Source organism: Pan troglodytes, chromosome 10 (genome assembly GCF_028858775.2).
Source record: "Pan troglodytes isolate AG18354 chromosome 10, NHGRI_mPanTro3-v2.0_pri, whole genome shotgun sequence".
NCBI classification, from domain to species: domain Eukaryota; kingdom Metazoa; phylum Chordata; class Mammalia; order Primates; family Hominidae; genus Pan; species Pan troglodytes.
Window position 1 is genome coordinate 74,172,579 of NC_072408.2, and position 26,158 is coordinate 74,198,736.

Here is a 26,158-nt window from a genome sequence, read left to right on the forward strand (position 1 = left end):
TTTTTAAAGAACATGCTATGAATACTTTTCCATATTAATAATGTTTTACCTTGTAACTTTAAATAACCATATTTTATTCTTATTGTATTTGTATAAAATAAACAATTCCATAATATTGGACGTTTAATTTTTTCTCTCTTTTTTTTGTACTTTACTAAAACAAAGCTGCGGTGAATATTCCTTTGTACAATCTCTTGTCAATTTTTTTCTTAAGTTATTCTAAAAAGAATAACTTAAGACTTTATAGTCTTAAGACTATATACATAAGTCTTAAGACTATATACATTATTAAAGATTTTATGCTTACTACTTAATTGCCATTGAAATATTTATACTTTCATCATCAGTGAGCGAAAGATCTCTACCAATGTTACCTATCATAATAAAGAACACTTTGACAATTTGATAATTGGAAAATGGCAACTAATTGGTATTTCAAAATTTATTTTTAATTCAGCAAATACTAATGTGCATCTCCTCTGTTCCAGTCACTGAATGTTGGGAAGGGGAAGTGATTCAGAGGTGAGCAAGGCAGATCAAGTTTCTACTTTGATGGAACTTAAAGTCTAACAACTTTAAACAAGTAGCAATTAAAGGTGTGATGATAAGGAGCATTTAAGGTTAGGTTCTAGGTTCAGGGTGTTAGATTAGGCCTCCTAAAGTGGCACTTACAGATGAATCGAAGTTAGCCAAGGTGGGAAAGGAGGGCAATGCAGGGAGGCACGGAAGTAAAATCTTTCTGGACTGGCCGATGCTGGAGAAACGGAAGAAAACAATTTGGTTAGTGCGTGGAGTATAACTGATTCAAAATGAAGTTTGAGAGGTAGTTAGGGGTCAGATCCCATAAGGCCTTGGAAGGTATGTTAAGATTGAGGACTTCATTTTGAGGGTTAGATGTTTCATTTTTAGAAGATAATTCTGATTGAAGTTTGAGAATTGAGTGAAAGAGAGCAAGGATACGTATGGGGAGCCCAGATGGAAGGCAACAGTGTGGACCACAACGGCTTGCAGTGTATGTTATTCAGAACTCCTTGGTTGCAAGTGATAGAAATTTAACTCAAGCCAGCTTGAGCAAAATGGAGAATTTGTTGATTCTTATAACCAAAACATGAAAAGTAGAAGTTTCATCTGGGCCTCTCAGCAGAATAGAAACCCAGGACTCCAGTGCTCTTAATAGTCTCTATCTTTCCCCCTCCCCAACTTTCCTGTTCTCTTCTCTTATTCATCTTTTTTCTATCCTTCTCTTTATATCTCAAACTAATTATCTCAGACTGACTTCCTCCACATGGCTGAAAACAAGGCCAGAGGTGACTCTTGTAATACAAATATTATTGCCTCACCATCTGGAAAGGGACAGATCTTCTCTCCTCCCTTTTTAAAAAATAGATCTTAATTTTTACAGGAATTTTAGGTTTACATCAAATAGACTGGAGGTACACAGATTTCCCATATGCCTCCTACCCCCACAGCTGTATATACTCCTCCATTAACATACTCTACCAGAGTAGTACATTTGTTGTGACTGGCGAACCCACACTGACCCATCATTACCACCCGAAGGCCGTAGTTTACATAAGTTGTTCATTTTGGTGTTGTATAGTCTGTGGGTTTGGACAAATGTATAATGACATGTGCTCACTATTGTATTATTCAGAGTAGCTGCACTGCCCTAAAAATCCCCTGTGCTCCATGGAAGATAGTATGACTATTAATAACAAATGGCTGAATTGAATAGATATTAAATTTAAATGATAAAGATGTCTTCTGGCTTTTATTACTTGTGGTGGATAAATGGCTCAAAGTGCAATGGAAAATGAGGGTGAGGATGATACAGAATGTGGTGTTATAGAAGCCAAGGGAAGAGAACCCTTTTTAAAAAAGAGAGTAAAAAAAGAATGAGATCAAGTCATTTGCAACATGAATGGAACTGAAGATTATTATGTTAAGTGAAATAAGCCTGTCACAGAATGGCAAACATCACATATTCTTCCACTTATTTGTGGGATCTAAAAATCAAAACAGTAGAACTCATGGACATAGATAGTAGAAGGATGGTTACCAGAGGCTGTTAAGTGTCATGGGGGGCTGTGAGGGAGAGGTGAGGATGGTTAATGGTTACAAAAATAGACAGAATGAATAAGATCCACTATTTGATAGTACAACAGAGTGACTATAGTCAAAAATGACAACCATACATTTTAAAATAACTTAAAGAGTGTAACTGGATGGTTTGCAACTCAATGGTTAAATGCTTGAGGGGATGGATACCCCATTCTTCATGATGTGCTTATTTTAGGTTACATGCCTGTACCCCTTCTCATGTACCCCATAAACATATACCTACTATGTACTCACAAAAATGTTTTAAAAAAGGGAATGGTCCTTATTGTCCACTATTGCTAAAATATGGAAAAAGAGAAAGACTAAAAGGTGGATGTTGAATTTAGCAACACTAAAGTTCATTGGACTTCCTGATGAAGAAAGCATAGCACAATGGTTTGGCTGGAAGCCACAGGGGTTGAGTAATGAGATGAAGAATTAAAGATGGCAATTACAGGCATTTCTATTAAAAGCTCTTTGAAGTTTATTATTTTAAAATACATTAATTGGTTTGCTATTTATTCTTTGTAAATCTGTTTCTATTTTTTGTCCATATTTCCATTGGTGGTATCTTTTACTTTTTGACATATAAGTGCTATTTATATAACGCTATTAAGTTTGTTCTATATGATTCAGTTTTCCCCAGCTTCCCTCTTCCTTCCTTTTTTCTCTTTCTTTCTTTCTTTCTTTCTTTCCTTCCTTCTTTCCTTCTTTCCTTCTTTCCTTCTTTCCTTCTTTCTTTCTTTCCAGAATTGGAATTGCTCTTTCACCCAGGCTGCAGTGCAGTGGCACGATATTGGCTCACTGCAACCTCTGCCTCCTGGGTTCAAGAAATTCTCCTGTCTCAGCCTCTGAGTAGCTGGGATTACAGACATGCACCACCATGCCTGGCTAATTTTTGTATTTTTAGTAGAGAGGGGGTTTCACCATGTTGGCTAGGCTGGTCTTGAACTCCTGACCTCAGGTGATCCACCCCCCTTGGCCTCCCAAAGTGCTGGGATTACAGGCATGAGCCACCGCACCTGGCCCTCAGATTCTTAATTTACTATTAATAGAATTTATTTTATTTTCTTGGTTGTTGTTTCTCTAAATTTTAACTTTTTGATATAGGCATTCTGCCTCTGGTTTTGTGTTTAGAGAGGCTTATAAATAGGCCTCCATCATAGCCTATAAATAGTTACAACATTTTTGTCCAGAACTTTTTTGGAATTTCCTTTGGGGTATGGAAGGAAGTAGAAATTTAATCTTTTTTCTAATTTTTTCTCAGCAAGTTTTCTTTAAAGTTGTTTCACTTTAAACAATAAGTTTCTTTTTAATTCAACTTATCAAAAGAATGACTCCTCTGTATGTTAAAACGCACTTCATCTTACAAAACAATGCAGTCTTGACAGATGGGCTATAAATAGTGGCTTTTTTTTTTTTTTTTGGTTGTTTGAAACAAATCCGAACATAGACTCAGTCATGTTACTAAGAGCTTTCACAAGGAGTGAAGGAAATGTTCTTCTTTATGTAGGTGGATTTTCATTGGAAATTACTGTTAAATACAAATGAGCCTACTATTAATGGCACCAATGGTGTATGTATGGCTTGTAATTCATCTTGTTTCCAAATGAAGTACATGGGAAGTGTGAGTGTTACTTTTATGGGGGAGTAGAGCAGACAGTCTCAGTTATGTCTGCAAATTCAAGATATGTAGTATCTGATGATGTTGGAGGTTGGGTCACACAACATGTCAAACTCCAATCAAAGGAAAATTACTTGGGAATCTGTAACTTGGTACTTATCATTGCTGGGAAGGTGGCTATGCCAGGGGCTTTTGCTGAAGCAAGGACAAAAGTCATTTTCCTAGTCATTGTTCCACATATGTTTTCTTTTTGCGAACATATCTTCTAAAAATAAAGTCACATAGTTCACAATTATGGCTTGATTTGAACTGTACACACTACCAATGGACATTTTTCTGAACACAAAAATCCATCATGGATCTGTATCCTGTGCTCAGTAAAAATATATCCGTGTTTGCTCTTCAGCACAACTCTCTCACCGACAGTTCTGCAGAAGTGGGTGAATTCTTCGAAGATCAAGACACTGAAAGCCACCTCTGGAATAGTGAATTAAGTAAATTTACTAGTTTACCAAGAATATTGTTTTACGGATTAATCTGCATGATCATATTGAGTGATTTTGTATATGGCTTCTCTTAAACATACGTTATTTACTATATTAAATGAGTATGATTTTTTTCTTGAATATATTTAATCATCTACTGAAGAACATATTCAGCATGAATATATTCTTCATAAATGCATTCTTCCTAATTGTAGTGTTTAGAGTATATTTTTCACATATAAGAATATATTCATTAATTTATTCTTCTTGATTATGTTTGTAGAACTGCTTTATTGGAACATGCTCTTTATTAACATATTTATACTCGACTATATTAAGATATATACATGTTATATATTCTATATATTTGTTAACAATATTCACAAAAAAGCAATAAGCCTAGGATCCAGCTTCTGGCAAACTGAACATTATTTAAAATGTATTTAATGAGAAAGTGTATATTTAAAAATAATATTTCTTATACTAAATTTTAGTAAATTTGCAAATTTGGTGAATTTGGCAAGTTTGTCACTTGGTGAATTGATGCTGTTACTGACCTCGGGTTTAATTCTGTTATCAATTTACTTACGTAAGAAAGCATAATTTGTGATTGTTTTTCAAGACTTAAAATGGAAAAAATACATTTTTGTTTCATAGCTTTCATTCAGCCGTTTCAACTTGGCTTCTATGATGATGTAATAAAAACCAACTTAAAATCAATTATAATTTTCAACAAGATACTGTAAACCTATTCCTAGAACTGATAATGATTTGATTTTTTTAGGATTTAGTTATTTATCTAAGATGAATGAGCAGAGTTACTGTCTTTGCCCAAAGGAAAAACAAAAGATGTAACCCTGCATGCCAACGAACCCATCACTCTTTCTCTGGTTCTAACATTTTAGAATAGCCTGGACCATTCTTAGTTCAAGACTACTATGCTTACATCATAAGAATTGAGTCACAGATTTATAATGATTTGCTGTTTCTACTGCAAGGAGAAAGCAGATTCCATCTGAACATGCTACTTTCACATGTATTTAGCCCTTATTTTCTGAGATTTACAGAAGAATGAACTGAATTTGCACCATAAACGTCAGAAGTATAAAAAAAATCTGCAATTTTACTTAGCAAAACCAAGCAGGAAACAAAAAGAGATCAAAATCAAAACAAAGCCCTCCAATGCTTGATCTTTTATTGTGTTATTATGGCTTTTAGTATTTTTGTGATAACGAAAAGTAACATATACCCACTCTTTCCTATGGAGTTTATATGAATAAACTCCTTGGGTTTATATAAATATGGAATAGGAGATTTTTGGGAAAGAACCTTTATTATTAACAGTGATTTTATCAAGAAAAGGTAGAAGCAGTATTGCAATTAGTTATTTAAGAAATAGGGCTAGGATTTACTAACATTTGAATTCAGTGTAAAGAAAAAAACCCATTCTAAATCTAAAATCCCAAACTGTTACCTTTTCTTTTTTTTAAATCTCATTTGTCTGTAACTTGATGAATCAAATGCATTGTTAAATTGAATAGAGCAGGACTTTAATTCATATGTTTCCTTTATCTTGTCTTTCTCTTATGCATATAATTTTCTGCTACATTCATTCAGATAGGAAATTCACAGCATTATATGAAGAGTCCTAAAAGGTCTCCCAGACTACATATATGTGCCTCTTTGGCTTCAAGTGTGCTAAAATTTCTAACATGTGAGCCAGTCTCCTTAATTAAAAAACTAACAAAAGGCCCCTATTAAAATATATATCTAACTGGGAGGGGCATATCAAATTCAAAAGTAAGAAGTGGTAATTTATTGTTATGAATTTATTAATTGGATTAGCTTTCTGGCAACTAGAATAGAACCAAGGTATGGAACACTATGGAAAGTGAGTCAGGTGAACTACTGTAACTTAGGCCTCCATGAACCGAGTATCAGAAACATAGGTTTCTGGTATGGTGGATTAAGGAGAGAGGGCTGTTCCTTGGATTATATTGTCTCTCAGCTTCTTATTATGCTAAAATTTTATGATTCTGTCATTGTAGAAGTCCCCAAAAGGCAGGAAATATAGTTTTTTAATAGATACAACTGATAGCTCATAAAGTTGCTTAATGTACCTGTAACATCAATGCTACATGCAAATGGTCACTCAGTAAACAAGATTTATCTAATTTTTGAAGATTCATGAATTCACTTATGAAAGTTCAAGTTTTCACTGCTCATCAGTAATTTTATCATATTTAAAGGACACTATTTATCAGGCAAAAGGAATATGTTGGACCCATATGATTCTTTTGCTTTTCTTCAGCCACTAATAGGCATTCTTCACACTTTCTGCGTAACAACTGGTCTTGAGGGTAGACACAGTAAGTGTCCATCTAATGGGTGTGATTTGAAAGGTATTGCAAAATTTTGTTCTGCTCTGCCCTATTTCCATTCCAGTGCAAATGTCCATTATTAACATTTTCCCTTTGCATGAGGTAAGCAAGGGGAGAGTCTTCTCCTGTGTTTTATAAACATACATATTTTTTTTTTCTGGAAAGGAGGATGAGGATTAGTTATCCCTTAATCAGAATGTTCTTTGGTTAGCTGATGTCATGCTGAAAAGTAGCAAAATGAGGTACTCAAGGGATATCTAAGATAAGAAATAGATGTTCACAAATCCTGCAATAAGCAATTTGTGGTGATAAGGCAAACATTCAATCTTGATGAATGGAAGACAACTACCTACTAAGAACAGCCCACTTGCATTTAACCTTGAAGTTGTCTTAGAAAGCTGTAAGAAGTTACACTTGAGAAGCAAGAAAGAAGGTCCTGCAAGAAAAAAGGGGCCAATTTTGTACATGAAGAGCCAGATGAATATAAGCAATAAGAACAAACATTTATTGATCACCTACTATGTACAAGACCTTGCCATGAGTGCTATATGTGAAGAGATATTAAGTGTCATTTGTAATTAGTTCTCAGCGCAAGTAGAAATGATCATAGGACTGGGAATATTTAGTTCTGAAAATGTTCTAAGGAGATGTCAGAGAAAATGGGCAACCATGTCTCCGTGGCCCAAGAAAATATGAACCTAATGGCATGACAAGTTTGTATCTACAGAGTCCCAAAGCAACAGGTCAATTAAGTAAGTCTCTCTCTCTGCCTTTCCACATCTGGTGCCACAGTCCTCTGCTAAACTGAAGATTCCAAAATGTGTAACTCTAGCCTTTTGCCTGAGCTTCAGACTCATGTCCTACTGCCCACAGGACATACCCACCTGGATGTGACGCACAGGTCATGTCTGAGCATAAGTATGAGCGTATGTTCATGTTGAAATTGAGTGTACTTTTCCCCCTAGAGCTGCTCTCTGTCCTAATTTTTTATCGCAAGTACTGGTACTATCAAGCTAGAAACCTAGGAATCATCTTTGGTACTTCCTCCTCCTCTTTCATCCCATATATTCAGTAATCACTAAAGATGTTAGTTACAAATATTAATTAATTCTCAAAAAAGGTTTTATTTTTTATGAATAGATGATTCTATCTAAAATTTAATTTTAGATCGATATGCTTGTAGATAATTATAAAATTTACTTATTTATGACATTTGGTAATATTAAACATGAAGACAATATTCTTTGTCTTATATATCGTGCTATTTAATTTGTGACATACACCCCTTATATTAAATTAATGTTGAGAGAAAAAGCGTGGCCTGTTAAGAAATAAATTTATAGATGACATTATGTCATATTTGTAGATTGGAGTTTACTATATGTTTTAATTTGTTAAAATAAGAGGAAGCTGATTTTTTATGTTTGGAATTTTTATACTTAAAATATTTTAAAAGTGTAATATATTAATACACTTGTTTAATGATGTTGGAGTTTAAAATGGAAGAAATAAGAGTAGGTTTTATATAAGCATATTTCTCTAAATATGAAAAGCCTGCTTATGTAAAATTCTCCATCCTATTACTCTTTTTTCAAAAATAGGTCTTGAAGCCCTGGAAAAATAACATGAGGTAGCAGGTAAATATTTTGAATAGGTGAATGAAATTTACTGATCAGATGAAGGCAATCTTGAGGGAAATGTATAACATTATCATTTTATGCTCCTCATTAGGTTATATTTTGAGACCAGTGTTCTTTATGATTCCTGCCTTTAGCCATGGTCCATTAGAGGTATAAATAAAACAGCATATAACCACAAATAAAGATCATTTAAAATTGTCTAATGATCCAAACCACCATGCTGACAAACGGTATTCAGCTGAGTGGCAAAGCGAAGGAGAGGTGAGTCATATGCACATGCTCATCGATTAAACCTCATCCCATGCCTCATTTATACATACACAGAGCTCCAAACTGTTCCCTTTACATGATTTAAATCATCATTTTATTTACTCATCCCAAAGTAGAAATCTGGACACTATCCTGACCTTGAACCATTTTATACATACATAGAGCTCCAAACTGTTTCCTTTATATGATTTAAATGATTATTGGCTCATCCCAAAGTAGAAATCTGAATGGATACTATCCCGACCTTGAACCACATGCAGCCAGTTGAGAAGTTCTGGGAATCAACGCTGGATGCGTCCTAGCTCTAACTAATATTTCCTGACTCCAGTCAGGAACATTATGGCTGCCTCAGGCCAGTTTTCTAAATTACACTCTAAGTGATAAAAAAAGGCAGAAAAATTGGAGACTGACAGAGGTTCTTGGAGGACACAAAATACAATAATTAGAGAAACAAGAAAACATACCAAAACCTGAAGTAGTCAAGAACACAGCATTAACATGGATCAAAGTGTTCTATATTCTTATTACATTTTTAAAGAATCAATTCCAATGATTTTTAATGACTTTTTAACGACTTTTTAACTGGTGAAAACATAATGATCCTTGTGGAAAACAGCATAGAAATTCCTAAAGGAAAAATAAAATCAACTATAGGATTATCCAATTTCTGGATAACTATAGATTATACAGAAATAACCACTTTTTAAATTCTGGTTTAGGTCCTCCAGTGTTTTATCTAAGTTAATACATCAATAGGCATACCCACACCCACACACACCTGTGGAGAGGTAGCTTAGGGTAGTTAAGATTCTCTAGGGCCAGACTTCCTGAGTCTGAATCCTGGCTCTGCCACTTATAAGGTGTGTGACTTTGTACAAGTTACTTGACCTCTCTGTGCTTTAATTTTTACATCTTTAAAGTTGGTAATAATACTTATGTCATAAGATTTTAGAAGAATTAAATGGATTGACATCTGCAATGCCCCTAGAACAGTGCTTGGAATATAGAAAGCAGTATATAATATTTATATTTTTATTATTATCTCTAATTGTATATAGTTTTACAAAAAGCAACATCACACTGTATGTTATATTAAAGCTTGTGTCTTTCCAACTTGGTGGTAGCCCTTTAGGAACATCTGCCTCTTCATGCTTTTCTTATATGTTGGGGTCTTTGAAAGTGCTCAATAAATACCAACTTTCTTTCTCTATCTTAACTGTAAATCAATTTAAACCCGAGACAGACAAGTATTGCACATGGAGTCCAAAGTGTCAATTTTAGCACTAGGCAAGCTCATAATAGGAAATGTGGCTTATTAGGGGATCCAATGGCAAGTATATTTCCTCATAGTGAAACTCCAAATAGAAGGACTTTCCATGTGGTCACTGGATTACGTCAGTGTTACCCACATGAGTGATTGGGGTATGGAGACGAAAGGCGTGCTGTGCTAATGGAGCTAAATCTACACAGAGGCAAATACTAAAAATGAGAAACAATATTAATCTTTTCCTTTTCTCTTTTTCTTCTTCCACCGTGGAAACATTTTACTATTGATTTTTATATGCCTTACAAAATTATGTACTGTTTGTAATCTGGCTGCTGAAGCATTGGTAAAAAAGCAATGGTAACAAATACGGTGTATGTATCATCAAGTCAGTCCTTGGACATTTTCCCCACACACATAACCTAAATAAGCAAACTGTATGTATTTTGCTATGTGAAGACTTGGTGACTATGGCTGTGTTTACATGATGCAACAGTGATTAGTTAATGTATGCAGGTTGGTTAAAAATCAGTTGATTTGACAACAACATTTTGTTTTATTTGGTATGACATAGAAATTGCAATGCCTGCATATGTAAAGTGGGGAGCTGACCAATTATGCACATTGTAAATCTCCTGAATATTTTTCTTACTGAGAATCAGAAGAGCATTGAGGACTGAAATTATGTTGTTAAATATGAATAGCGACCCTTCATTCAATGTTGATTGCATGCTAGTTTTATATTATACGTTTATATACCATACATCTTTCGTCTAACTCTATTGCAATGATTATGGTTGTGTTGGTCATTTGTTTATCTGGCCTCACACCCATTCTCTCCTATCCTCTGATCCTCTCTGTATCCCAAGAGAATAACTCCTGCAAACTAAGTTTTCCACTCCAATGCCACCTGACTTCCTTTTATGTATGTCAGTGGGAAGTACTGGTGTGAGACTGGGGTTGTGGAGAAGGGGAAAGCAAGGTATTTCTGCCTCTCACAGCTTCCTGCATGTCAGCCCTTCCCTTTTCTGATATAGCCTTTGGAGTGGGAGTGACTTTCCACTGCTGTAAATCTCTGAGTTGCCCACAATCCCACAATTTTTTTTTAGCTCTTCTTATATCATTATAACTAGTTTTCCATATAATATCCCTCTATTAAATTATCTATTGTGAGTTCTATTTTCCTATCAGGACCTTGACAAAGATAGAGACTGTCTTCATTTTGTAGAAATATTAAGTAACTTGTACAAAAACACACGGCTAGTTTAAAAACAGGCTTTCAAACCAGTTGTACCTAATTTCAAAGCCCAAGTATTTGAACTACTATGCTGCATTCAAGTGATAGTTCAAATGAATACCCAAATGAATAGTTTTCATTAATCACCTCTTTCTATTACTTAGCTCAAATTGTCTGCATTATGGCACTAACTAGCTATCATCATCACTTAACTATCTATCTCTCCCAATTGTTTATAAGGTCACTTGAGAGCAGGCACATTTTATTCATCTTTGTATCCCCAGTACCTACTACTGTGCTTGGAATGTAGTGGAGTCTTAATAAATATTTGTAGAATAAATGAGTAGTAATCACTGTCATTGACAGAGTGACTATTTCAGCAGCCCTGCAAGGAGACTTATGTAAATTTTATAACTCAATCTTCATGACAATCTTGCAAAGTAGTCATAAATATTTCAATATCAGAGATGAGGAATAGACTCAAAGAGTTTAAACAGCTCACAATTAATCTGCTATTAATGCTAGGCTAAGTGGATTACAAGGTCTGCTATTTTGACTATGTCTAGCTGCCTCCCTACATAAATTTATGTGAAAAAATACATAAACAAATGTGTTGGAAAAAACTCAAAGCATTTTATTGAATTTTCAGGGTTTTTTTGAGCCTTATAAACAGATAAAGTCTTGTCTCTATGAGAAAAAGGAGCAGCTCAGTGTTTACATGCCATATATTGGCACGTAATGGAAATACATATGTTTGTACTTACCTAGTCTACGCAGATAAAAGGAAAATAAGAATTGGGATAATAATCTGAAGAAATGACATAGTTGATATTGCTGCCAAACTAAAATCAGAGCTGGACAGTAAAGTGGTAAAAGATTTCATTAAGGGACTACTGCGATAGGAGAAAAGAGACCTCAGTGTAGTACTGGGCTCAATTCCGAATATAGCTTGGACAGATGGAGATTTTTAGCCAAGGAGCAGGGTGGGGGCCAGGGGATGGAAAATTACTTAAGAGGAAACATCGGGAGTGAGGATGGATTGTGGCTAAACCAATGTGACAGGATTTTTAATGACTGAAGGCCAGGATGATCAGATATCGCCTGGGGGGTTCCGGGGGATGTAGAATTTGATCAAATATCAAGATGATCAGATATCAAGAGTGAGGGATTCTCTCCAAACAGACTTAGCAAGATTCTCACTACAATTAGGCAGTAGAGGGTTGGACACCAAGACTGAGGCCTAGAGCACATAGAGGAGTCAGAACTAGACTTAGGTAAAGGAGTTCATCCTGTTATCAAGTGTGGGAAATGCTGGTTATCCACATGATTATCTACTCATTCTCTAGAATTACTTGGTATGGTGTGTGACATTGATGATATTTACAACCAATTCCCCTAAACACAGAATTCGGGTTTCAACTTTACTTTTCTGTTGCTTGGTCTATTATCTAGAGTTAGTACATTATCTAAAGTAATAGGGTAGGTATTTTTACTGATGGATTGTTGATGAAAGTGTTTACTTGTGTTTTTGTGAGTTCCAGTCTTTGCTTTGCATGGTGAAATCACATGTATGGATAACATTTTATGGCTCAGTTAAGTTTCTCCCATAGTTTTTCCAAGCAATACATTCTTAGTACCTCCTCTGAATCTAGAAAGTAAAATAATACTTATATTTATAAGACTGAATTGCAGAATTCATTATTTTATTCTTTAGTTTCTGGTGAAAATGAACCAATAGAAGTAAAATAATTTGGTAGACAAAATACAAAAAGCCATTGTTGATTCTACATGTAATTCATTGGCACGTACTTGCTTGGATTAGCATTGGTTGAAATTGTTTCAGCTGGATACCACCCAAGAGGCTGTTCTTGTCTCACAGAGCTAGGAGCCATTTCAAGATCCTGGAAATAAGTGATTTTCATAAGATTTTTGCTGGTGTAAATTTTTTTTTCCCCAGGGAAAGGATGATCTCCTAAGTCTTCTTCATGTATGTACTACTAGCTTTGCTGTAAAGTAAGGCTTTTATTTCATTAATTCGAGAGTAGAGAATAATGTAAAAATAAACACAAGCATTTTTTCCCAGTTGATTTCTAACAATCACAAACTATATCAATTTGTTTAATACTGCAAGAGCACAAACAAGATTTGTTTATATTTGTTTCATAAAACTTTGTATTATTGTTTTATAAAACTTTGTATTATCTTGTGATTGAGACACATCATTAGGGGCTGGAAGCCAACAGGTGTCAAAAGCCCCAGTGTTGCTGTTCAATGGATATAGAATTACAGTCATGCAAGATGAACAAGTTCCAGAGATCTGCTACATAACAATGTGTATATAGTTAACAATTCTGTACTGTGCACTTAAAAATGTAAGAGAGTAGAGTTCCTCTTATTTGTGTGTTTTTTAAAATCCCAATCAAACAAAAAAACAACACAACACAGAGCTATGACCAGCAGGCATGGAAGAAATCCAACGTTTGTGTGAGAAAGCATACTGAAGCATTACCTGTTCCCATTTGAATGCTGAGAAAGAGTTAGGGAAATAACATGATTCTCCACTTAATAAAACTTCAGCACGTCTTTTTCATTAGAAGTGATGATTGACAGGGATTTGTTGGTGACACTGTGTGGTCCTGGGAGCAGAAGTCACTGTGTAAACAACGCTGTGCTAACAAAAGAGGACTGTTCACATGGCTGGCACTAGCACAACCTCGAGAAGATGAAAAGATGGCACACGGAATTTCCTGATTTGGGGCCAAGATGGACAACAATGACTATGATATTAACTGTTGGATTTTATGGATTTTTATTGAATAAATGGAATAGATTTTGTTAATTTGTTTATCTTCCTCCATGAAAATGTTTGAAATGTATCTGTAAATAGAAAATATTTTCATCATATAAGTTGGAAAACTAGGGAAAGTTTAGGGTTAATTTAATCCCATGTAATTCTTTTCAAGTGCTTAGCCTTAAATATTACCTCTTACTTCAGTTAAGATAATAGTTTTTTAACCCTTTTTTTCAATATGTTAAAACATTTTGAAACAAATCTTCCAGACATGGTGAAAAAACCTGCTTTTGATGGTTACTTAGTGTCACAATTCATGGAGGGAACTATATAGAATTCCCCTATATGGTGATTTTCTGTGGCACTACCTCCAGCTTTTATGCCCTCTGGCTATATATGAAAAAATAGACATTTAATATAGTAATGTTTTTAGCCACAAAGAAGAGTGAAGGCAGTTTTGACGTGGGAGAAGAATAAGTTCTCTCCCTTAGTGTTTGATACGGTGACTATATTGGGCTAAGATAATGGTTAGGAGAGAGAGAAGAGAAAAGGGGAGAGAGATTGGGTTCTAAATGCACGAGAAGAAAGAAATGAGGGCAGTTCAGAACAATAACCTATGAATTTTTTCACCACTTACATACCAAGCAAATTGCATTTCCTTCTACACTGTCTGGTTCTATTCCAATGTGTTTTATTTAAAAGTTTTATCTTTCCCAATGAAAGTTTAAGTTCCTTGGAATCTGGGTCCAAGTATCTTCCACAGAAACATACTTCTCTCGCTAGTTTATACTCTCTGTAGGCACGTACTTGGCTTTCTTGCTCACTGCTGAATGCTGGTGCGTAGCACCATGACTGGCACAGAGTAGATGTTCAATAAATATTTGTTGTATCTGTGAGAGAATGTGTTAAAATAACAAAACTCAAACATAATAGTGCAGCGACTATGCCTTAATGTGTGTGTGTTTGGGATTCAGCACATTTGTAGAGGTAAAGCAGTTGGTTTTTTAAAAAATTAGTGCCATTCAGGATCACTTGTTAAATGGATATTGTTTAAAGGACTTAATTAATTAATGCTGGGGATACTGTTAAGAAATCATTCTAGAAACTAGAATAAATATTGCCAAAGTGAAACACTTTGGTTTTGATACAAATTATTGCCTTAGTTTCAAGATGTAAAACAAACAAAATCTTTGATGGGATTAGTAGAATTTATTTGAGTTTAATTCAACTTTTTGTTTTACATATAAAAATGTGTGCCTGTATGTTATACATCTGTACATATATTTCCACATATATCTATACCTATTACGTATAGCTACATATAGATACCCATTTATATGTTTAATCTCCTAAGTCTTACATCTTAGTTTGCAATCGTGGGATTATTTTCCAGATCATAGAATTGTTTGTTATTTTTACTAGGTTGTTTTCATGATTAAAATTCCATGTCTCCCCAGGTTTCCATGTATCAGCAGTGCCCCAGAAAGTGTTTCCCTTCCTGAGACTCTAGGGAAGCCTTGGAATGCAAATAACTTGAAAAGAGAGCCTGGCCAAAAAAAGATTTTTGAGCTTTGGTAGGGTTACTGAAGCAGGTTTTTAGCACAAACACAACTCAAAGTATGTGTGTTATTAAAAGCAGCTATTTTCATGGAAGTCTTTTGGTACTATTTGTTTTGGCTAGAGAAGTGAAAAGCTTTCTTTTAACCATGTGACCATTATTTTGCAAGATCATAACAAACAATTCTAATATCTTTAATCTCACTAAAGAGTCACTAAAGTTATTTGATGTACCTTTTGAAATAGAAAACCAACAACTAAATCTTCTCTAACACCATGATTTTCTAATCTGTATTAAAAGCGTTCCAGGTATTTTTGTAATGCAATGGATTTCAATTATGTTGTTCATTTTCAGCACTTACTTCAAAAGAATGATGCTTTACAATTTTGTAGTTAATTTAACATATTTTTTTGCTTGCTTAAAAGGGTAGAAGTAAGACATATCAAGATTTAAAACATAAATAGCTTGGAACACCCTGAAGAGCAACATGGGAGAAACTGAGAAAAGAATTGAAACCCATAGAATAAGATGTCTTTCCAAGTTGAAGGTATGGAATTTTTGTATGTGGATATATGTGCATGTACACTAGTTTTTAAAATACGACAGTCCTGGTAAAATTGCTCCTATCTGCATGAAGTGATCTAATATTAATGCCATATTGCCTGTTCTATTGATAATTTCTTGCTTTAAAGAAGTTGGTTTTATAACTGAGGGTGCGTCTACACAGGATTATTGATTCAGGCAAGTTAGTCCTAAATGGCTTTGAGGGACTTAAATGGAAGACAGGATCCTAAAAATTTCCAGGCACACCTACTGTGGCAGGATTTATTTTTCTGGATCAAAGGCCATGCTCACTCTTGCAGGGTTTCTAACCCAGAGAAATGTGGGAGTCACTCTCGGAAAATGGCTCATTGCACAGAAATGCTTTGTTGATTTGTATGCAAAGATTTGTATGCAATTACCCAGCAAAACAAATGTTTTCTTTAAGCCTCGGCAACATAACAATAATTTCCTATAAGAAAAATGGCCATTTTGTCAGCTGTTCTGATGTTTTTTTTCTATTTCAGAGAAAATTCTGTTTTCTAGCTTCAAAGTCATTTATATTCAAACAAAATTTGAATTTATTATAAACCAAGGGATCTGGACATTTTTCCTGATTCTATAGCTAGTGCCTGCCAGTGGTTTCAAAACTAAGACACTGTCACTCATTTTCTCCCTATCAGAAGTTTGTTTTCTATTTATATATGTGTTGGGGAAATTTAAACATGTATACAAAATAGGAGAATTATGATATAAATCTAAAAAAAATAGACTTGCCTGAAATGTTATGTTAATTAAGAAAAACTTTTTGTGCTTCAGTTTTCTCATCTGAAAAGGGTAATAGCAACATTCCCACCTTATAGGATTCTTTTATGTTTGAAACAATGACTGGAATATTGTAAACTTTTAATAAATATTAGCTATTAATATTAACAGCATTTGTGGAGGAAAGTCAAGTGGTATTTATAAACAAGAGGGCTTTAATTTTTGATTGCTTTGGAGTTTAGCAAGGTTAGATGTTGATGTGGATGTTATGACAAAATGCTGTAAGCACAAGTTTATCAGGTAAAAGTGAGAGGCAATTGCTTAATAGCAAGTTAGGTTTCTCTGTTTCTCTGAACTTAGAAATATACTCATTAAGCAAAATTCATTGGAAGCATGAAAGAACTATTTTCAACAAATTTGCTTTAAACTTTGTTGTTGAAATAAGTTGAAAGGGCATTATTGCTAAAAGCTAGTAGGACTAGCTTTATAAATACAGAGATTATTTAGCACTAGACATGAGTCAGAATAGCCACTGATTTCTTTCACTCTGTGAATAAAACCAAATAGTTAGGCAACCCATGTGTTTTAGGGAAAAAGCAATGAGGTCATGATCCATCTAATTTCCTTTCTTAACACGTTAAGTAGAATAAATTATTTTTCCAAATTTGATTTGTACTTGATTCAGTAGGACTTGCTTTTAAATATAAAATCTGATTTATAAAACTAGGTGAAAATAGTTTACTCTTAAGAATATACTCTGAGAAGGTTTATAGTGGGAAGAGAGAATATCCACAGATGGTATTTAATATAAAAAATAGCTAGAGATATGGCCATACTATGCTGTAGTCAATCACAGTTTTGATTCATATTAAGAATGCTATTCAAATTTCTAGGTCCTTTTCACATAAATTTCTATTTAGGTTTCACAAAAATAATTGATAAATTTTGGCTTAGATGTATTGTGTGGTGTGAATGTGTCCCATCCAAATTCCCATGTTGAAATCCTAATTTCTAAGGTGATGGCAGTAGGAAGTGGGGCCTTCGAGAGATGATTAGGTCACAAAGGTAAAGCCTTTATGAATGGGTTCAGTGGCTTTATAATAGAGGACTAAGAGAGGTTCACTGCATTTTCTGCCATGTGAAGACACAGTGAGAAAGATGGTAGTTTATGAATCAGTATATGGAGCCTCTAAGCCAAAAATAAAATTCAACCCTCCCACCCCCTGCTCCCAGCACTGAATGGACCTCCTCTTGGTCAAGAGCCTTCCAAAGTTAACCTAAAAAACAAGTTTAGGCTGTGAGGGGAAGGAGGTGTTGGACATGCCTCTTTATACCCTCCTCTCTTTTGGAATTCAGGAATAACCAACCATCATTAACATCAACACAGACCTTAAGTCTGATAAGAAACATTTATATCCATTTTCTATGAAGCCTGCGTATCTAGAGGCTTTATCTACATGATAAAACCTTGGTCTCCACAAGCCCTGATTGTAAACAGGAAATAATTTTTTATTATTGATAATAACTCTTCCAACCAATTGCCAATCAGAACATTTTAAAATCTACCTGTGACCTGCAAGTTCCTGCTTTGAGTTATCTTGCCCTTCCCAATTGAACCAATGTAAATCTTACGTGTATTGATTGATGCATTATGTCTTCCTAAAATATATAAGAGCAAGCTGTACTCCACCTTGAACACATGTTTTTCGGACCTCTCTGAGGCTATACTGTAGGCATGCCTTAACTTTGGCAAAATAAATTTTCTAAATTGATTGAGACCTGTCTCAGATACTTTTGGGTTCACAAATTAGCAGCCATGAAAGGATTCTGAGTGGAGGTGCCCCTGACCTTTGATGAATCTCCTGTGGGTACTTGGTACCAGCCTGAGCTATCCTTATGGCTCAAACTGATAGGACAATTTGCTGAGGCCTGGGAGCCCCCACCCACTCCAGAGAATCCCCAATCCCCTAAATTTGGTTAAGATCTAAAATTTATTTTTCTCTACAACTCCTATTTTTGAGTTTTACTTGTGTCCAACAAAGAAGGCAAGTTTTCATGCTTCCATGACAATGGAGCGTGGGCAACTCCTTTCTGGAGGTTCAGCTAATTTCCAACAGGGAAGGCAAGTTTGAGCTTTTTTTTTCCTGCCTGTAAGATGGTAAACAGCAGTCTTGAGCCAGGGTCTCATTCCTAGATAAGTAGCTGAGTTGGGTTTTTTTTGTCTCAGGGATTCTCCTTAATGACTAAAAATTAGAATTGACAGCCAGCTAGTCTTAATTTCTCCTTAGCATTAGAGTGCTCAGTAATCATATTGTTGGGGTTTTTTGTTGTTCTGGTGTTTCTCCCATCAGATTTGACCAACTCTACCCAACTTGGCCAAATTCAAATGAGAATTCCAAATTATGAGCAGCCAGACCTCTGAAGTTGCTAAAATTCCTCATAGCTGAAAAAAAGAAAAAAACAAATTATGCGCTTGGTTTCTGTTGCAGCTTCCTGCCTAAAAAACACAATTGTTCTTTCATTTTCTTTTCTTCCACACTATTTCTCCTTCCCCCTTCACTGTCTGGTACCAAAAAAAATCTAGAGAAGCCATCAAATGACTTGAACCCCTTAAAACACTCAGAACAAAGGCATCACTCACCCTTTCTTTCTCTATGGAGTTTCAAGAGTCATGGGCAGATTCTTCTTAAGGTCTAAAGTGTTCTTATTCAAAGGTAAATAATTTTTGTCTAATTCAGAGGTTATTTAAGGGTTATATATAAAATGAGGTAAAAAGGACCAGGAAATAAGAGATGTAAAGAAAGTTATAAAGAGGTATTTTTGGTAAGAAAGCTTAAAAGAAAAGTAATTTTATATGAGAAAGAATCTTGCATGATCAATTTTTGTCCTAAGATAAAATGACTCATTCAAGAAAGAGAAATATTTATGTCAAACCAGAAAGTCTAAGCATGTTGTAAATGGTCTGTGTAAGTTGTAATAAGGTTAGTAAAACAGGAATTTATTAAAATGTTATGTGATTCAGTTGGCTACAATTAAAGGAAATTATAATAGTTTTTCTAAAAATTGAACTTTGATATTAAAAGTACACTCATGCAACACTAAAGAACTGGTTAGAACAAGATTTATTAAAAATGTTGAGTTACTCTTAATGCAAGAACTTTAAAATTTTTGAATTCTATAATCTGTTTCTTTTTAAAATTATTTAGATTGATATCTCAGAACCTGTGCCCTACTGCTTCAGTTTTTTTTCTCTTTTGAGAAGGCCTGGAATGGTAACTCTCTCCTTCAACTTTTTTTGGCTCCTGTAACTTTTTACTTTTATTTTTTTATTTTATTTTTTTGAGGCAGGGCCTCACTCTGTCACCCAGGCTGGAGTGCAGTGGCACAATCTCAGTTCACTGCACCCTCAACCTTCCAGGCTCAAGAAATCCTCCCCTCAGCCTTCTGAGTAGCTGGAACTACAAGTGTGCACCACAAAGCCAAGCTTTTTTATTGATTGATTGATTGATTGATTGATTTTGTATTATTTATAGAGATGGAGTGTCACATGTTGCCCAGGCTGGTCTCGAACACCTAGACTCAAATGATCTGTCTGCCTTAGTCTCCCAAAGTGCTAGGATTACAGGCATGAGCCATGGTGTCTGGCCTTTTTAAGTTAATAGTTGAAACTAAGAAACAGAATTTTTGAAAATAGGCAAATGAAAAATATTTTGAATCTGCTTTTGTCTGTATGTCTGTTATAGCTATATGTTTATATGTGTCACGTAGAAGTAATATTTCACTACCAAATTATATTAAAGACCTCTAATCACTTGGCTAAAAGAAAAGTAAGTGCTTTTCAGACTGAAGGAAGCTACCAAAGATGCCTTTTAATTCATATGACCTTAGTAGTTTTGGGTAAGACTAATTTGGTAAATTTAATCTCAAAATTACCTCCAGTAGTTTAACATCTTAAAGTCATGTTATGTTAAATTAAATAACTCCTATTTTATTCAATGGGAATCTGGGTTACTAAGAGTTAAAATAGTAGGAGAGTAAATAGTGTTTTTGGTAAAATTTATAAAAATACAATGATGTAGCTTTTGCTAAAGAATTTTTTTTTCTATGAGTTATTTTAAATAAAGATAAAAATATTATATAGCTAAAACTAAATGGATAAAGAGAGAAATTAAAAGATGAGTGAGGAGAAACCTTGACTCCAGGGTGGCCATGTGGTTACCTATGGTAGGGAGATGCAGCTGAGCTACATTCAATTACAAAAGGTAAAATTCATTAGAATTTAGAGATGGATTATGCTCCTGAGGAGTTAGCTCTCTAAATGCATAAGGAGATGCAAGCTAATAAAAAAAAAAGCAAAAATATTCAATCTCTTGGTTATTGTTATCTGTAATTGCTAAATGAATGTACAAGAATGCTGGGTTGATCCTTAAGGCTGGATCAGGCCCAGAGGTGGGTCTGTCCCAGCTCAGGCCACTAGACTCCAAGCTACCCACAGAAAGAAAAATTAAACCAGGGCAACAAAAGTTACCTCTGAGAGCTGTGGTTACCAAGAAGATAGTCAACATGTGGGAAGGGCAAAACCAAGTAACTATTAAAACCAGAGGGTATAATGCAAAGTAATTGTTCCATTTTGTAGATCAATATAATCAGCTTCTTGAGAAACCTTAACTACTTTAAGGAAAGAATCCTTTATTTTGAAGGCTACAAAATGAAAGAGCTTGTTTGGCTTGATGCAGGATTCACAAATCACTATTAAATTGCTGATGAGTATATGTGATCCAAATGTGTAGGAGGTTATTCATAAGAGAACAACCTGCCTAACTGACTGGATAATTGCTACTGTAAGGTCTGTTTACTCTGGAAATGGGACTTCCCAACCATCCCTATAAAATGCCAAGTGGAGCACCCCAGATAATGTAGTTGATATGCTTCATATGCAAGCCATGTGAAACTGTCTTTATAACTGGGATATTCTCCCATTGAATATGACTAGTATCCAGTTCAGTGCCCTGTGACCTCTCCCCTCCCCTTTGCTCACTGTCCTGGAGTGGCATGGCCTCTGAAGTAATTCTTTTTTGGTCTTGGGACTAGTTCAGGGGAAACTGGGTGGGGGAAATCCCTCCTGCCCTAAGTGCAGTTGGACTGTACAGAATACTCCAAAGGCCAATGGTAGTTCAGCACAGAAAGAGGGAAGGCCCCCAAGTCAGAAAGAGCTCCAGAGACCTCATGGTATTGTAGGGCAGGGTGGTGGGCCAAGGTTAGGACACTGCATAAAACAGGCAATCCCACCACCTCTACCTGCTCATGCCAGGAGAATCCATAACTGCCTAGAGGCCTGAGACCCCTACAAGTAGTAAGGTGAATAGGCATCTATCCAGCCTAGCAGTAGGATTGATGTCTGTCCAGCCTGGAAGAGGGGCACTAGGTGACTCCCTCCCCTTCTGTTGTAAATACTGTAATTATCAGATAATTTAAGTTATTCTCATTTGTAACTGCATTTCTGGTTCAGGCCAGAGTCATTTGGTATTAAAAAAAAAAGACTGAGTCCTTTCCCCATTTCTCTTCTCTTTCCCATAGATTCCCCCACCTTTCAAACTGTTTTGTATCTATTTCAAAGGAAGATATCCCTGAGACTGGGTAATTTATAAAGAAAAAGGGGTTTAATGGACTCACAGTTCCACATGGCTGGGGAGGCCTCACAATTACGATGGAAGGTAAAGGAGGAGCAAAGGCATATCTTACACGGTGGCAGGCGAGAGAGCATGTGCAGGGGAACTGCCTTTTATAAAACCATTAGATCTTGTGAGACTTATTCACTATCATGAGAAAAACACAGAAAAACTCACCCCCATGTTTCAATTGCCTCCCACAAGTTCCCTCCCATGACACATGGGGATTATGGGAGCTACAATTAAAGATGAGATTTTGGTGGGGACACAGCCCAACCATATAATTCTGCCCATGGCTGCTGCCAAATCTCATGTCCGCACATTTCAAAACCAATCATGCCTTCCCAACAGTCCCCCAAAGTCTTAACTCATTTCAGTATTAACCCAAAAGTCCTAACTTAGGAGCCAGCAAAAAAAATCAAAAGCAAGTCAGTTACTTCCTAGATACAATGGGGGTACGGGCATTGAGTAAATAAACCCATTCCAAATGTGAAAAATTAACCAAAATGAAGAAGATGGAGGCCCCATGCAAGTTTGAAATCCAGTGCGCAGTCAAACCTTAAAGCTCCAAAATGATCTCCTTTGACTGCGTGTCTCACATCCAGGTCACACTGATGCAAGAGGTGGGTTCCCATGGACTTGGGAAGATCCACCCCTGGGACTTTGCAGGGTACAGTGCCCCTCTCCTGGCTGCTTTCATGGGATGGTGTTGAGTGTTCTGTGGCTTTTCCAAGTGCACGGTTCAAGTTGTTGATGGATCTACCATTCTGGGATCTGGAGGATGGTGGCCCTCTTCTCACAGCTCCACTAGGCAGTTCCCCAGTGGAGACTCTGTGTGGGGGCTTCAACCCTACATTTCCCTTCAACACTGCCCTAGCAGAGGTTCTCCATGAGGGTCCTGCCCCTGCAGCACGCCTCTGCCTGGACATCCAGGTGTTTCCATACATCCTCTGAAATCTAGGCAGAGGTTCCCAAACCTCAATTCTTTACTTTTATGCACCTGCAGGCCCAACCAAAGCTTGAGACTTGCATCCTCTGAAGCAGTGGCCTGAGTGTACATTGGCTCCTTCTGGGTCCCATGGCTGGGACCCAGAGCACCAAGTCCACAGACTGCATAAGAAAACCATTTTTTTTCCTCCTAGGCCTCTGGGCCTGTGATGGGAGGGGCTACTGTGGAGACTTCTGACGTGTCTGGGAGACATTTTCCCCATTGTCTGGGTGATTAACATTTGGCTTCTCATTACTTATGCAAGTTTCTGCAGCCAGCTTGAATTTCTCCTCAGAAAATGGGTTTTTCTTTTTTATCGCATCATCAGTCTCCAAATTTTCCTAACTTTCATGCTTTGCTTCCCTTTTAAACGTAAGTTCCAATTTCAAACCATATCTTTGTGAATTAATAAAACTGAATGCTCTTAAGAGCACCCAAGTCACTTCTTGAAAGCTTTAGTTTGAAATTTCTTCCACCAGATACCTTAAATGATGTCTCTTAAGTTCAAAGTTCCACTGATCTCTAGTGCAGGGGCAAAATGCTGCCAGTCTTTTTACTAAAGCATAGCAAGAATCACCTTTGCTCCAGTTCCCAATAAGTTCCTCATCTCCATCTGAGACCACATCAGCCTGGACTTTATTGTCCATATCATTATCAGCATTTTGGTCAAAGCCATTCAACAAGTCTCTAGGAAGTTTCAAACTTTCCCACATCTTCCTGTCTTCTGAGCCCTTCAAGCCTGTAGGAAGCTCCAAACTTTCCTACATTTTCCTATTTTCTTCTGAGCCCTCCACACTGTTCTAACCTCTGCCTGTTACCCAGTTCCAAAGTCATTTCCACATTTTTGGGTATCTTTACAGCAGCACTCCACTCTCTGTACCAATTTACTGCATTAGTCCATTTCATACTGCTGTGAAAAAATACCTGAGACTGGGTAATTTATAAAGAAAAAGAGGTTTAATGAACTCACAGTTCCACATGGCTGGGGAAGCCTCACAATCATGATGGAAGATGAAGGAGGAGCAAAGGCATGTCTTACATGGTGGCAAGAGAGCATGTGCCAGGGAACTGCCCTTTATAAAACCATCAGATCTTGTGAGACTTATTCACTATCACAGAACAGCATGGGAAAACCCACCCCCATGATCCAATTACTTCCCAGTGGGTCCCTCTCACGGCATGTGGGGATTATGGGAGCTACTATTCAAGATGAGATTTTGGTGGGGACACAGCCAAACCATATCACATGGTAAATTTGGAGGTTAAGTGCTACATGGGCACTCCAGGTGACATTACTACCACAGAATCACAGACTGATCAAATTTGCTGTCCTCATGGGTCTTACAGATGCTTAATAAAATATTGGGGTAATTAACAAAGAATAATGAGAAAGGCAAAAGGGAGTCAGAGGACTCACCCCAGAGGGTGATTAAAATATTTGGACGTTTTATAAGAAGTGAAATAAATAAAATGAAAATTGATGGGGTTGAAACAAAGGTCTTTACAACACTATCAAAGGTTGAGTGGACCAAAGGGAACCCCTACTGATCCTCCAACATTAAAGGGCCCCATATCAGTTTTCTGCATTTGCCCCAGATTGGGGAAATTGAAGAAACAGCAAAAGGCAAAGGTTATAATGAGGGAGCTGAAATTGCCTGGGGCAAATCTGAAGCAAATTAAGATGAAGATTGAAAAAAGAGCCCAAGTCCCTTGGCTCAATCCCTTGCTGGGAACTCAAACCATTTTTCACCAGAAAAAGTAAAATGGTCTGGGGGTAGAAAAGAAAAGTTCTCAAACCAGAACATAAAAATGTACAGGTTGATAAGATTATGAAATTTGAGATGTCTAAACAGCCTTTATGTAAGGTAATTTTAACTTCTTCACCTAAATGTCTTGTGAAAATTGGTACTGTATCTGATTGGGGGATATTTCTCCTATCAAGTACTATGAAACTGAAGTCATGTAAATGTGCCCTTTGAGGAATGTTAATTGGACACACTAAATGGAAACTAGTAAGATTGCCTGAGCCTACACAATGTAGGGTAGAAGCTGAAGGGCTAGTAGGGACAAATTCTCCACTTCATATCCGTTTGTGGAGCATTTATTAGGGCTTATGGTAAAAGACTGGGAGCACTTCCCAATGACAAATACTAGACTAGAGAATTTCCAGTTGAGGGACGTTTACTGCCTTGTTATGGAATGTTAACTGAAGCTACCCCTTTGCTAAAGGAAATAATGGTACCCCAAAGAGTTCCATAATAAAATAAAAATTGTTTGCATAGGATCTTGCTACCTGAGGATGCGAAGAGGAGATACTTATGAGCAGAGAGCATTCTTTTTCCCCTAGGGCTGACTCTGACTCTGTAAGGAGCTGCTAGATTCTACAGTGCCTGATAAACAGCTCTCATATAACAAGAACTGCTTAGCATGTGAATGGCAATTCAAGGTGAACAAAGGACATGTTGTTTGGAAGGCTGATGCTCTGGTTAAAGAGTCCAGAGAATCTTTTTCTTTTAAATTATTTATTCTTTAGAGCAATTGGGTGAAGTATGTTTTTATGAGCAAATTTACCTTTCTCTCCAAGTTCTCCCAAATTTGGAAACCGTGAGTATTCTGGTTTTATGACAATATAGTTATTTGCATAAGTTTAGTAAGAGTCTTTTGTTTTAAAACAGGACAATTGGAGACACTGGTTATTTTACCAAGTCTTTGACTAGAATAACATATTTGCAGGTAAATTTCCAGCAAAGCCAACTTAAAAAGAGCCTATATGGTCAGTCAATTTCTTGCTGCACTTTATGCAAATAATCAGGCCAAGTATAATAAGCCTAAAACTTATTTTTACA

At 36.1% G+C, this 26,158-nt stretch overlaps 1 protein-coding gene across 11 annotated transcripts in view; it reads left to right on the forward strand.

Annotated features, from left to right (window-relative positions):
* Positions 1 to 26,158, forward strand: part of SLCO1A2 (solute carrier organic anion transporter family member 1A2) — a 151,243-nt gene that overhangs the window by 69,125 nt on the left and 55,960 nt on the right. For 5 of the 11 annotated variants that reach the window (XM_024347927.3, XM_054664485.2, XM_054664484.2 and 2 more), the window contains one exon: positions 15,776 to 15,897. In XM_024347927.3, coding sequence (XP_024203695.2) covers positions 15,838 to 15,897 — 60 coding nt within the window. In that variant the 5' untranslated portion in view covers positions 15,776 to 15,837. Of the gene's footprint in view, positions 1 to 15,566; positions 15,659 to 15,775; positions 15,898 to 25,748; positions 25,917 to 26,158 lie in introns of those variants that run through there. The other 6 variants (XM_009425763.5, XM_063785881.1, XM_063785883.1 and 3 more) reach the window with 4 other exon arrangements.